This window comes from Aspergillus viridinutans, assembly GCF_018404265.1.
Source record: "Aspergillus viridinutans IFM 47045 DNA, scaffold_1, whole genome shotgun sequence".
NCBI classification, from domain to species: Eukaryota; Fungi; Ascomycota; class Eurotiomycetes; order Eurotiales; family Aspergillaceae; genus Aspergillus; species Aspergillus viridinutans.
The window spans coordinates 4,445,959-4,457,870 of NW_025091217.1; the positions used below are offsets into that span (position 1 = coordinate 4,445,959).

The following is an 11,912-nucleotide window of genomic DNA, read 5'->3' on the forward strand; positions in this document are numbered from 1 at the left end:
ATCTAATGAAATGCTCTTTTAAAGCACTTATGGGTAATCCTTAAACTCTACTGGATCGAAGGTGCTGCTACGAATCACCAAACAACTCTATCAATGTACAGTGCGTGAATCGGAATCATGAATTGCGGCACCAGAATACAGATCATGGTATATTTACAAATGCATTAGAGAATTCAAGTCATCAAATAGAGCCCTCAACCTCCTTCCTCAATGCCTCCTTGACAATCGCCCCACACATCTTTGCGTACGGATTCGTCTGCACAGCCAACTGCTGGGCAACCTTGTTCCCATACCTCCCTCCAAAGAAGAAATCCCTACTCGCCATCTCCTCCAGTTGATCAGGCCCCAGATCCCGCAACTTATCCGGCCCACCTACCATCTCATTACCGTTCGCATTCTTCTTCAACTTCGCAGCCTTGAGCAACAGATACCCGCGATGCGTATGCGAGTCCGCCAGGATGCGCGCCTGAACCGTCGACACCGGATCAGCAGGTGACCTTGGCGTGCAGAGCGAGATCGCCTTCCCTAGATCGGAGAAGAGGCGCGAGGCCGGTTCAATATTACCCGGGGCGAAGATAGCTTCGTCTGGGTCTGCTGATGTCTCTGTCGTCTTCTCGATGCGTAGGCGGAGGGCCTGAGCTCTGTTCACGTAGGCGGATGGGTAAGTCGGGTGCTCGGTGATTAGGGCGTCGAGGTCACTGATGGCGGAGGTGATGGTGTCCATTGAGATGTTGTCGGATTGGAGGCTGCGGATGATGCTCAGCTCGTGGGCTTTGAGAGACTCGTGGTCGCTCGCTGAGATGTGGAGGTATTCTGGGAATGGGGGGAGCGATGGGTCGATTGTGACGGCCGAGGAAGGGGATGATTCGGCGTCAAAGAGAGCTTGTAGGACTGCAGAGTCGTTGGATGTGAGGGAAGGCCGACTGGCTTGGATTGTAGTGCCTGTGGCCATCTTGTTTGGTGTTTTGATATCGCAGTTGAGAGATGGATGATGCGGTAGTGTCACAGACCGCTGTTCGATGAACAAAACAATTATTCAAGAGGTCGAGCATTGATCTGGAGTCAAGCTTCAGTCTTGAATATGAGCTCATCAAACCAAAAATATAATTATTCATCAATGTGATTAGGATACTCTCGGCTCTTTGAACGCTGTCCATCTGATCGCCATCGTGGCCGGATATTTGTTCAAATACCCGCGTCCTCCCGGGTATCTCATCTAAATACCCGCCCGCAGCCGACTACAGGTTCGTCCGTTTGGTTGAGGGAACATCGTGAATGGATCCCGTGCCTATCGATGCCATCATGATTAATAACGGAAGCTTCAAAGAGGTTGCACACTGGGAGAGGTGGCTTTTATCCGTGCCCGGATGTTTGGTTCACCTTATAAGAGATATGGCTCGTCCGGTCATGAGGATGGTTCAAGCTCAACAGACTAAATCGAGATCCAACAGCCTCTCTAATAGCTTTTATATCGCAGGCTTGTCTCTTACTTGACAAGAGCAGCTTATCATCTCTTCCCACTTGACTTCAACATGGCTCCCACGGCTATCTCTACGAGCCCTCCACCAACCGACCGGCTTTCCTCAAGCCTTGCCAGCTACAGAGGGTATGACCATGTCCACTGGTACGTAGGCAACGCAAAGCAAGCTGCCTCGTACTACATTACCCGCATGGGCTTCAAGCGCGTTGCCTACCGCGGTCTCGAGACAGGATGCCGCAGCGTCTGCTCCCACGTCATTCGCAACGGCGACATCACATTCATCCTTACTTCGCCACTCCGGTCTCTGGATCAAATCGACCGCTTCCCACCTGAAGAGCAGGAACTGCTCAAGGAGATCCATGATCATCTCGAGAAGCACGGTGACGGGGTCAAGGACGTTGCTTTTGAGGTCGACTCGGTGGATTCCGTGTTTTATGCTGCGACGCACAACGGTGCCAAGGTTATTTCTCGCCCTCGGACCCTTGAGGATGCCGACGGCCAGGTGCGAGTGGCGACTATCCAGACTTATGGCGAGACCACACACACCTTGCTGGAGAGGGGCTCGTACCACGGTACATTCCTGCCAGGATATCGCGTGGAAACCGGGGCAGAGGACCCGATCTCTCAGCTGCTGCCTGGTGTTCACTTGAACCGGATTGACCACTGTGTTGGAAACCAGGATTGGGATGAAATGGACAAAGTTTGCGAATAGTAAGTGGCCCGCTTTAGCCACCAGTAGTCCTGATACTGACTGTTACCAGCTACGAGAAGGTTCTCGGTTTCCATCGTTTCTGGTCCGTTGACGACAAGCAAATCTGCACGTGAGCATCATTCGTCCACTGGGAATTACAGCAGAAGACTGACGCGACATGCAGGGAATACTCCGCTCTCAAGAGTATTGTGATGGCTTCGCCGAACGAGGCGGTGAAGATGCCCATCAACGAACCCGCCAAGGGCAAGAAGCAGTCCCAGATCGAAGAATATGTCGACTTCTACAACGGCGCAGGCGTCCAACACATTGCTCTTCTCACAGACGACATCATCCGAGACATTACCAACCTCAAGGCTCGCGGCGTTGAATTCATCAAGGTTCCAGACACATACTACGAAGACATAAAGGTGCGGCTGAAGAAAGCTGGCCTGACTCTCCATGAGGACTTTGAGACAATTCGCAGCCTGGACATCCTCATTGACTTTGATGAGGGCGGATATCTGCTGCAGCTGTTTACCAAGGTATGTCACTTCCCGTTGAGCAGGCAGCCGTAGTCAGTCACGCTAATAGAGAACAGCACTTGATGGACCGTCCCACCGTCTTCATTGAAATCATCCAGAGACACAACTTCTCCGGCTTTGGCGCCGGTAACTTCAAATCGCTCTTTGAGGCCATTGAACGGGAACAGGCCCTCCGCGGCAACCTTGTATAGGACTTTTGATGTTTTCCGTTCATTCGTATCTTTGATTTCTGTTGGATACCAGGCATGTAGCATTGCATTGTACGTAGCGTTTGTTGATAAAATGAAACTGGCTTTAGTTCTTTCAGTGTTGGACGAAAATTCAATGATCCATGCAGTCCTTTACCGCTGTCGTTTGTAGACTCTTCACCGTCAGATATGTTCAAGGAATCATTCACAGCCAGACTGAGAGGCCCAAAATCATTCACTGCTACTATATTCCTTTCAACCTATAAGACCTGGAGCTTTCCTCCCACGAATCTGTTCTTGACCGGTCCTACCATCAGGTAGACAAAGGACAGCATGACAGAAATAATGCTGTCCTCACCTATCTTCTGTTGAATTGAAGATGACTTGGTCAACCCTTGTATGCATCCGCTCTATCCTCTGGGGTTCTCACTATGCACTTACCGACGTTCCTGACACTATTGTTAGGGATACAGAGCCTGAGGCAACTACAACGACCATACTTCCGACTATGTCAGTACATAAGCGCAGTATCTGCAAATACACCGTGCGCGATACATGGACGACCACCGCTGTCACTGTGGCTTCTATTCACATTCGAACGAACATGGTTTCTGATGAGAGCTTCGCTGACCTTCCGGGTGTCAGAACTGGTTATGCACAATCAAGTCGCATCTAGTACAAGGCAATCACTTCGTCAGTGCTTTCTCTTATTTTGTCGCACTTATCTACGCTCGCGAAGCGGCGTTATGGCCTGAAAGTAATGGCTTATATACATACACAGCATTTGGTGGCTGCATCAGCGAACAGCACCACAGATGCATGGACTGTTCTTCAACAGCAGGAAGATCAAAGTGATCCAGGCAGCAGTTGCCACTAGGTCGCATGGCATCCGAGATGGTTGCTTGGATACCAGAGGAGCAGCTATTCTCCCAAACTTCAACAACCGGTCGGTGCCATTCAGTGAACCATTTTCAGTCAGCACTCTCTAACCGTGACTTGAACTTCCAGCCATCTCATGATCTCGCGGGACAGACATATTTGTGTCGTGGCACCAAGATTTCCCGGATCATCGCGACAGAGCTGAGGGCAAGGGCAAAATCACACTCAAAACCCCAGCATGTCCGTCTACAATAATCGGGTTGTCCTCTGACGGACTTCGCTCGAGATATCGGGCCCAGGTGTGCTCTCTGCTCAACGGGATCAGGAGTTTGCGCGACCTGGGCCCTGAACCCTGCTCTCCCTACCTTTGGAAATGCACCGTGTGCACTTCGAAAATTCGGATGTTCTGGTGTCCTAATCTGTGAGACGACAGTCCCAGCCACTAGGGATTATTCTCATTCAGATGTCACTGAGGATACCTGGCTTGCGTTCGAATTAGGCCCGGCCGCAAACTTCCTTCCGACTTGAACATGCGTTAATTCTGAGATAAACTCTGCTAATGATCCTTATCAGGAACGGATCGATCACTTGTGGTTGAATATCCTCACCCACTACTTCCCGCTGCGCGATGGTTTTGGTACCGAGAGGGAAAGGATCAGAGGGACCGTTTCACTACCGGGAATGAGATGGGGGCTCCAGGGCTTCTTTGTCGAGAACGGACGCCACTAATTGCTCGTCCACAAAAGGATGCCATGACATGTGCTGCCGGATACCTCGATATCGCATCTGGTACAATTCGACCGATTTTCACTTACTCGCATCACCCATAGCTCATCAACCAAGGAGGCCGGACCACCAGGTCCGATGAGCCTAGACCTGCTAGCTGAACGTAAAGAGTTTCGCGTCCCGGAAACGAGAAAGGGCTCCAGGGAGGATACGTCCTCTTCGACGAGTTAAACTTGAGTATGTATCGCAAAGATTGACAATAACACAAACACAAACACATGCTAACATCGGGTACAGCCAAGGCAACGCTCGCAGACTCTTGGAAAGACCGATCCGGGTAACTCACCCTGGAGTCTCAACACTTTGACGTCAATTTATCGGAGCATCTTTTACTTTGAGGGTGCTATTGAGGCCTTAGTTTCACAGCATCAACAAAGCAGATGGTCCAATGACAACATATTGATAGACTCCCTTTTGGCCGGAGCATCAAGGGACGGCATGGAATGAGCTGGGACTACGACTCACAGGCCAACTGTGGCGGCAGCTGGCCTGCGTCTCATGCGCCAAGGGAAAGCGAGCTTGCAAAAAGGTACGTCGGATTATGTCCATCGTTCGCTTGAATTGAGTTCTTCTTTTGCGGATTCGCTGACAGCTTATGCAGGTGCCTGCGCCTGAGGAGCGCCAGGTCCGCGCTGCCATCCGGCCCACTCCCCCGACTTGAGGAACTGCTTGTTGCGGTTGCAAGCGTGAATCTCGCCTTTGAGGCCTCTGCCGGTCCGGCGGTGCAGGTCATTGACTCCCCTGCTGCCTCGGTTACTTCGCTGTTCGGCGCGTTCTTTCGTGGGTTGAATTTTCAGAGGGCACTTAGGCCGGTTGGGAGGGAGAGTGCGATTACAGGCCTTTCGTGTTCCCATGTATCAGGAGATAGCGGTTGAATCACAGTCTTGTTTTCTCGCCTTTTACCTGGCTCAGGAGGTCAGCCCCCGGTTAGCCATTGGACTCTATTACACTGGCCCAAAAGTCATCCCGGCGAGATGCTACATAACATGTTGATGCGAGTCTATATGCTTGAATAGAATGCATGACCCCCAGAATGCTTTCCAAAGCGCAGGAAGACGATGCATTCGACTGCCAAAACCATCATTTCTTCGAGGCGCTCGAAGCACCAGGTTTTGTCGCTCCCAGGCGTTTATACTTTCGCGGATCTGAAGCTTGTCAGCGTAGAAAGAAACCATCAAATGAATAGGGAGCGTACCTTTCCGGCTCATCAGAACCTTGTTCCTTGTACCCTTTCCTCCTTCCCAGAAACCGCTTCCTGCCTTTCCAACGAGGACTGCACGGCATATACCGCAGTTCTCGGGTCGATAGACTTGTTCTCTTGAACAGAAACCACTAGGAGCTGTGAGAAGGCGCTGGGCTCCGAAGGCCGTGGGGCATGTACTTACCAGATCATGCGGTTTGCATGTTCGTTCGGATGATCCGTAGCTGCGTCATGGCACCTATATCCGTTAGTTGAGTATCACCATGAAGGAAAAGTTGCAACTAATGGCTGTGGCAGACTCGAGCAGCTATTCTGGGAAAGGCTGACATACTTGTCACATGGGAAAACCTTTGCGCAACAGCTGAACCTGTTGAAAGAGTAAGCGAATGAGAGACGGTCAAAACTTGCAAGGGACGGTAATACCTGAACCACCGATAGCTTTTACCGTAGTGCATACATCGGCCTCGACGAGGTAGCTCCTGACCAGCGACTATACCAAGGGTCTCTTTTGGCTAAAGATTTTCCAAGTAAGACTCTGTGATTCCGGGAACAGATGTATTGCACATACCTTCTTCCGCTGTGGAACACGATCACGAGAGGAGACTTGAGCAAGTTAAGTTGTCAACGCATGTTTGCGGAGGAGAATTACTTTGTCACAACTCACATGCAGCAGATCCTACGATCAAGAACTTGACCTCGGGGATTTTGAAGACTGATGTCCAATGGTTAGTCGGCACTCAGGATTTCACAATCTCTGTGCTTACCCATTTTGCGATGGCACTGACGGCAGGAAGCCGTTGCACTCTCGCCGCGAACTGCAACGACGCCAGGGCCGGGAAATGTGGTCGAGCATTCTGCGCAGGTCGGGATAAAGCTACTGCAAGGATGTTAGAGGCGTTCGATCGGAGTTCGCAGACACTTAAGTGGCTCTTACCTGGGAAGAAGGTCGACAACGGTACAGCCGTCCAAATCCAAATATCCCGCGCGGGTGGAGTGCGCATGCATCAGTTGTCTTCGAAAGCCTGGCAAGAGCGCAGGTTAGTATGGACCTTTTCTCAAGCTTTGAAATGGGATATCATTACCAAGGCTCATTGTGTTGGTACACTTCTTGCATGTCTCGACTTTCGGAGCCAATACATCACTTTTATCCTTGACCTGCGGTATATTTCTCACGTCCAAGTGCTCTTTGCAACGATCGCACTTGACTGTGATGTAGAGACCTACAAGCTCCAGGAGCTCAATCCCATACAGCTCCAGGTAGGGGAAGGAAAGGGCCACACCACATTCAGCCGTCGGTGCGGGCATGTCAGGAACAGGAGCGCCGCCGTCCTCGTCGTCCTCATGCTCATCTGTGAAGCTGTCTTCTGATGTCGAGAATTCTGAGATCTCACTGCCCTCATCACTATCTCCTGCACTCCATTCTGGAGGACGTGGAATGACACGAATATGGGGTTTGTCCTCCACCTCAAACATCGGATTACTTGAGCCAGACGCTGCAGATTCCTCTGGCAGATCCACAGAGCTCGTGGTCGGTTCTTGCTTCGGTTCCGATGCTGATTCTAAGACGGTCGTCGCAAGAGTGTGCATATTGCTTGTCAAGTAGTTGATTTGGGACATCAGGTTAAGCTGAGCGTTTGCCTTCACCCACTGCGAGAAACCAGCCTCTACAGACTGGGCTTCGGGAGATCTTACACCCTGAAGCTCAATTGAACTGGGCTCGAGGGGGTATAGACGAGGCACCAGCAACTTCACTGTCTTGATTGCTCGAAGTGAAACAGGCAGGCGTTCCACTTTGGAGGGTTGCACAGGAATAACGAACGACAATTCATCTCGAGACTTCCGAAATAGGGGCAATCTACCGAGCCGAGCTTCGATTTGTTTTGTCTCGACTGCCCTTCTTCGTTCCGCCTGGGCTTTTTCCTCTGCGGTGTAGACCCTGGACACATTCATGACTGATGGCGTTGGCTTTGGTACTGGTTTTCGTTCTGTTACAGGCGTATCAGTGTGCGATACTCGTACCTGCTCTGGCGCTCGACGCTCCTGTACTTCCCTGCTGCCAACATTAGGAACGAACTTGAGGGTGGGCCCTCTTTCAGTGGTTGTAAGCAAGCGCTCCAGATGCCGGTCGAGGCTGTTCATCCAACTCAACAGAGTTCCTCGGCCACCGGTCCTCAATGTACTGTCGACAATATCATCAAATCCTCTCTCCACATTGGCTTGGAAAGATCTTTCCATGTCCAGATTAATTACTTTTAAGGTAGGTCTTCCTTGTCCGGGATACGACAGCGGCACATGCAGAATGCATTGCAGCTTGTCCAATTCAAATGGGAAATCGGGGTCAGAAGGAGCCATTCCAATCGTTAAGGATGTTCCTGAGCCGTCCGTGGTTTCCTTTGGATGAAACCTTCGTCTCAGCTGGTTGATCTGAAATTCCCTTGGGCTCGAGCTTTCGGCCTTAGAAATTGGCCTTTGGCCGGCCTGGAAGCTTGACTTGGCTCCTGCCTGAGGAACAGCCTTGACTTCCTTTGAGTCATTGATGGAAAGACTTCTAACATCGGTAGCTACACCTTGTAAAGAATTTTGGGAATCTTCGACCTCATTGGCTGAGCCGGGCTGCACTTGCGCCCCAGGCTGTGAACTCTTCCGTTTAGAATTAGCCAAATCGTGGATATACGGACAAGCATCGCCGGCGCGACATCCTTGATGCAAGTTAGTACAGAAGGTAAATGAACGGCAATGAAGGCGAGGTCAGCTGAGAAAGTCTTCTCTGGAGACAGTACATTACGGAAACCTCGACGTATCTGTTCTTCGATCCCACAAGCAACTGTTCCCCGAACAGCTAGTACACGGGCCAATAGCTCCAAGTACAGCTCCCAGGAGGAAAACAACCAGGCTCGAAGATAGCGAATAGTCACAGGCAAACGAAGGCAGCAGGCATAAGCATAGAAATGTGACAGTTACAACGACTTACCCTTTTGGGAAGTGAAGAAGCGGCATTTAGCCCTCTGCTTTGGGATTGACCGATTGGTAGCATCTGGCAGGGTGGACACTGTAGAATCTTGAGGCTGAGTGGTCGCCAGCTCAGCGCCAGTGGCTGATGGTTGACCTATGTCAAAATAAGAGTATCATGGTCAGCGCGTGATCAAAAAGGTTGCGGGCCGCAAGGTCCGATAAGGGGGCCAAGCAGCGCCTTCAGCGCGTACTGATTTAAAGAAAATACACAGTCAGGATCTGCGTGAGAACGGATGTGGAACATTTGTACATCGACAGAGACCTAGGCCTGCTGAGCTTGCATAGAAAGTAAAAGCAAATCCTTCTGCGGGACCATTGATTCCATGATAGGAGACAGTCTTGAAGTCCGAGGTGCAGCCCTACTGTATCTGTAGGGGCTATGAAAATAAAGAGCCTTACCATTGGTAGAGGACCCATGCCTGCTCAAGCCATCAGGCGCTCCAAGCCCGCTGGTGGAGTCCATCCTATTGATCTGGTGTCAGTACAGGGCGAGGCAGTCTTCAATCAGAACGAGTGAGACCTTGTTGAACATGTTGGGGGCCTATCATTTCTACTATCTGAAAAGGTGTCTAGACAGCCATTCCTAGCTAATAGAAATGATGGTGCAGCAACAAGTTCAACAGATCACGCGGCAAGCGATATACATAATACGATACCTTTGCGCAAAGGGCTATGATGACTTGTCAGTCAGTCAATGTTAGGGCTCTTAGGAGAGGGGCGAAGTCCTGTGAATTGTGATCAACCTGCCAACGCAGAGATCCGGTGACCGCGAGATCGACGGTGGCTAAGTGATGTACAGTAGGACAACCGATGCAATAGATTAGAATGCTGCAGTCTTTACGTGAGAAAGGGTCGAAGCTGAAATAGTAATATCAGGCGATGAATGAGGACTCGTATTCTCATCAAGAACACAATATTGCTAATAGAAATGGCAATATACCTCGTCGTTGTAGACTAATGTAGTAGTATCAACAAAAGTGACGATGCTGACTGATGATCGTTTCCAATCCAGGGCGGTCAGGCGACACGTGATGTAAGATTTATGGATTCTCTTCGAATCTTGCAATCAAGAAAACACGCAAAAGATTTTGGATGGGATATCATCCATGGCATCATAATAAGAAGCATTAAACCTCTCCAAGAATGTGTCATCTGCCGTCACTTCTCCTTTGACCTCATATTTTGAAGATGTGGGGAAGGGGATGACTGACAAGTGACAAAGACTCATCTTGACTAACTATGTTTGAGTCACTAAGATGAATCACTCTACGCAGACACGCAACCCGCAATGGCGGATGTCCTGCTCAGACTTTTCGCCAGGGGTCGGCCTCTTCTGGTGCCATCGTAGTCAATCTGCTTACTCGGTATGCCCCTTGATCTTGTCTGGTGTCTGAACACGAACCAAGACTAGCGGCAGACAAGTATCTTGGAGGCTGTGATCTACGGAGGAGGACTCAAAATATAGCGATAGCAACTTATTAATTGTGGTCACTCTACTAGTTCTTGAAGTCAATCAGAACGAGCATCGAAAGTACTCGAGTCAATTGCCTTGTAATCTATCCTCAACAACAAGCTTCAAAGTAGGCGAATTCACCAATCCTTCAATCTCAACGGCCGGATCTTTTTACCGTGTGATAAACACCCACCAACTGTTATTCTGTGGCGTCATGGTGTCTGTGACCCTTCATGAGCAAGTTCTGCCTCGATGAATTCGCACTGTGGCAGATGATACGAATATCATCATTACATATCATCGGGAGCCACCTCTTGCGACCTTCCCATGCGCATCAGCATTGACTGCATGCACCGGCAGCTCCGACTCGCATGTGCATTGTAGTTAGCTCTGTCCGTGCAATGTGTCATATCACACAGAGCTTCAGGTGGACACTGAAAAGGGACACTTATAGTAATGATGCTACTTTGATCGTATCTAGGGGAGACTAAACCTTCGGAAGCTTCGACAACTGGAAAGATGATGGTGAATGTAATGAATTTGTACCAGTGTATGTAACTGTATCTTATGTTTGAATACAAAACAGAAACATGACGACGGGAAATTACCATACGGTTGAACGCAGCGGGATCTTCCCACCGGAATTAGAGATCTAGATCAAAAGCAATAATTGGAGTAATCCCGAATGGTTGCTCCCTACCTTGACTTGATACTTGCTATATTCCCTCAGGCTGACATCTCGTATGATAGTAATTATCTACTGAATCTTTAAAAATCAATGTAACTGGACGCCAACAATTAATTTTGACTTGGACTTTAACGTCCAGGAGCGCGTCAAAAGTTCGCTAAGGCATTGTCCCAACTTCCCCGCCAAATCAGAAGCCTTCTAGACCCCTCCCCGCGCGCCTCCAAAATACGCTCCAAGCTGAGATGAAAACATCGGAATGCAACCTGGGCCCACTAGACGAAAATAATCAGGAGCTCTCCCGAATCCGGTAAGAACCTACCTAGTACAGCCCGTCTCCGTTACCTTGCAAGTCACCGGACCTGAAAATTTTTTGTGGTACAACTACAGAGCCCCGTAAGTTTAACCTTTACTAAGGATCTCAATTCCACGTACAATAATAATAATGAGGTCAACATTTGGATGAAGACATGATTACCTAAACCTTTTGAGCTCGTTCTGCAATGCAACTCGTTGGAGGAATGGAGGGACTGAGTTCTTCCGTTATTACTCCAACCACGGGGCTGACATCAAAGTAATTGTCTAGTCTCGACTATTGAGCTTCTATTCCGTAGATACGGAGTACAAACGCGGAGGACGGAGGATGGAGCAGTCCTCTGAAGTAAGTCACCTATGCTTCTCAGCACCTGGACTTTGAAGGGTAGGTGGTCAAGCTTAGATATCTGTTGTAACAGTAGTGTTCAATCCAATAATAAAGCCTTCTACTATTGTTCCACAGACTCTAGCTGAAGTCTATCAACACAATGCCTTGGAAGTCAGCTCCAGCGGTGAGGAGGAGAGTGCTCCGATTCATTAAACGTATCTCGTAATTGCCCCTCGATTTTAAAGTGAAGCCCGAATACTGCCTTCCCCGCTCTGTAAGAGGCTTGGATACTCTAGTACGTACAAGTTGTACCCGACAAGGTTCAAGATAAACTAAACCCACAGCTTCAAAC

The 11,912-nt window shown here is 49.6% G+C and overlaps 4 protein-coding genes across 4 annotated transcripts; 2 read left to right on the plus strand and 2 right to left on the minus strand.

The window, feature by feature from the left end:
* Positions 1–181: 181 nt before the first annotated feature.
* Positions 182–952, minus strand: hmgX (the record flags this gene model as incomplete). The annotated part of the gene is made up of 1 exon (XM_043266395.1): positions 182–952. The coding sequence occupies one exon, from the start codon at positions 950–952 to the stop codon at positions 182–184; it is 771 nt and encodes a 256-aa protein (XP_043122330.1).
* A 580-nt stretch (positions 953–1,532) lies between these two features.
* On the plus strand, positions 1,533–2,904 carry Aspvir_001270 (4-hydroxyphenylpyruvate dioxygenase family protein; the record flags this gene model as incomplete). Its single annotated transcript, XM_043266396.1, has 4 exons — positions 1,533–2,191; positions 2,242–2,301; positions 2,356–2,713; positions 2,770–2,904. 4 exons carry the CDS (start codon positions 1,533–1,535, stop codon positions 2,902–2,904), a joined length of 1,212 nt encoding a protein of 403 aa, XP_043122331.1.
* Positions 2,905–5,009: 2,105 nt separating this feature from the next.
* Positions 5,010–5,441, plus strand: Aspvir_001271 (uncharacterized protein; the record flags this gene model as incomplete). Its single annotated transcript, XM_043266397.1, has 2 exons — positions 5,010–5,095; positions 5,168–5,441. The coding sequence occupies 2 exons, from the start codon at positions 5,010–5,012 to the stop codon at positions 5,439–5,441; spliced, it is 360 nt and encodes a 119-aa protein (XP_043122332.1).
* A 205-nt stretch (positions 5,442–5,646) lies between these two features.
* On the minus strand, positions 5,647–9,242 carry Aspvir_001272 (uncharacterized protein; the record flags this gene model as incomplete). Its single annotated transcript, XM_043266398.1, has 12 exons — positions 5,647–5,711; positions 5,762–5,898; positions 5,952–6,005; positions 6,099–6,134; positions 6,191–6,279; positions 6,336–6,370; positions 6,432–6,479; positions 6,532–6,644; positions 6,702–6,789; positions 6,850–8,466; positions 8,739–8,873; positions 9,179–9,242. The coding sequence occupies 12 exons, from the start codon at positions 9,240–9,242 to the stop codon at positions 5,647–5,649; spliced, it is 2,481 nt and encodes an 826-aa protein (XP_043122333.1).
* Positions 9,243–11,912: the final 2,670 nt, after the last annotated feature.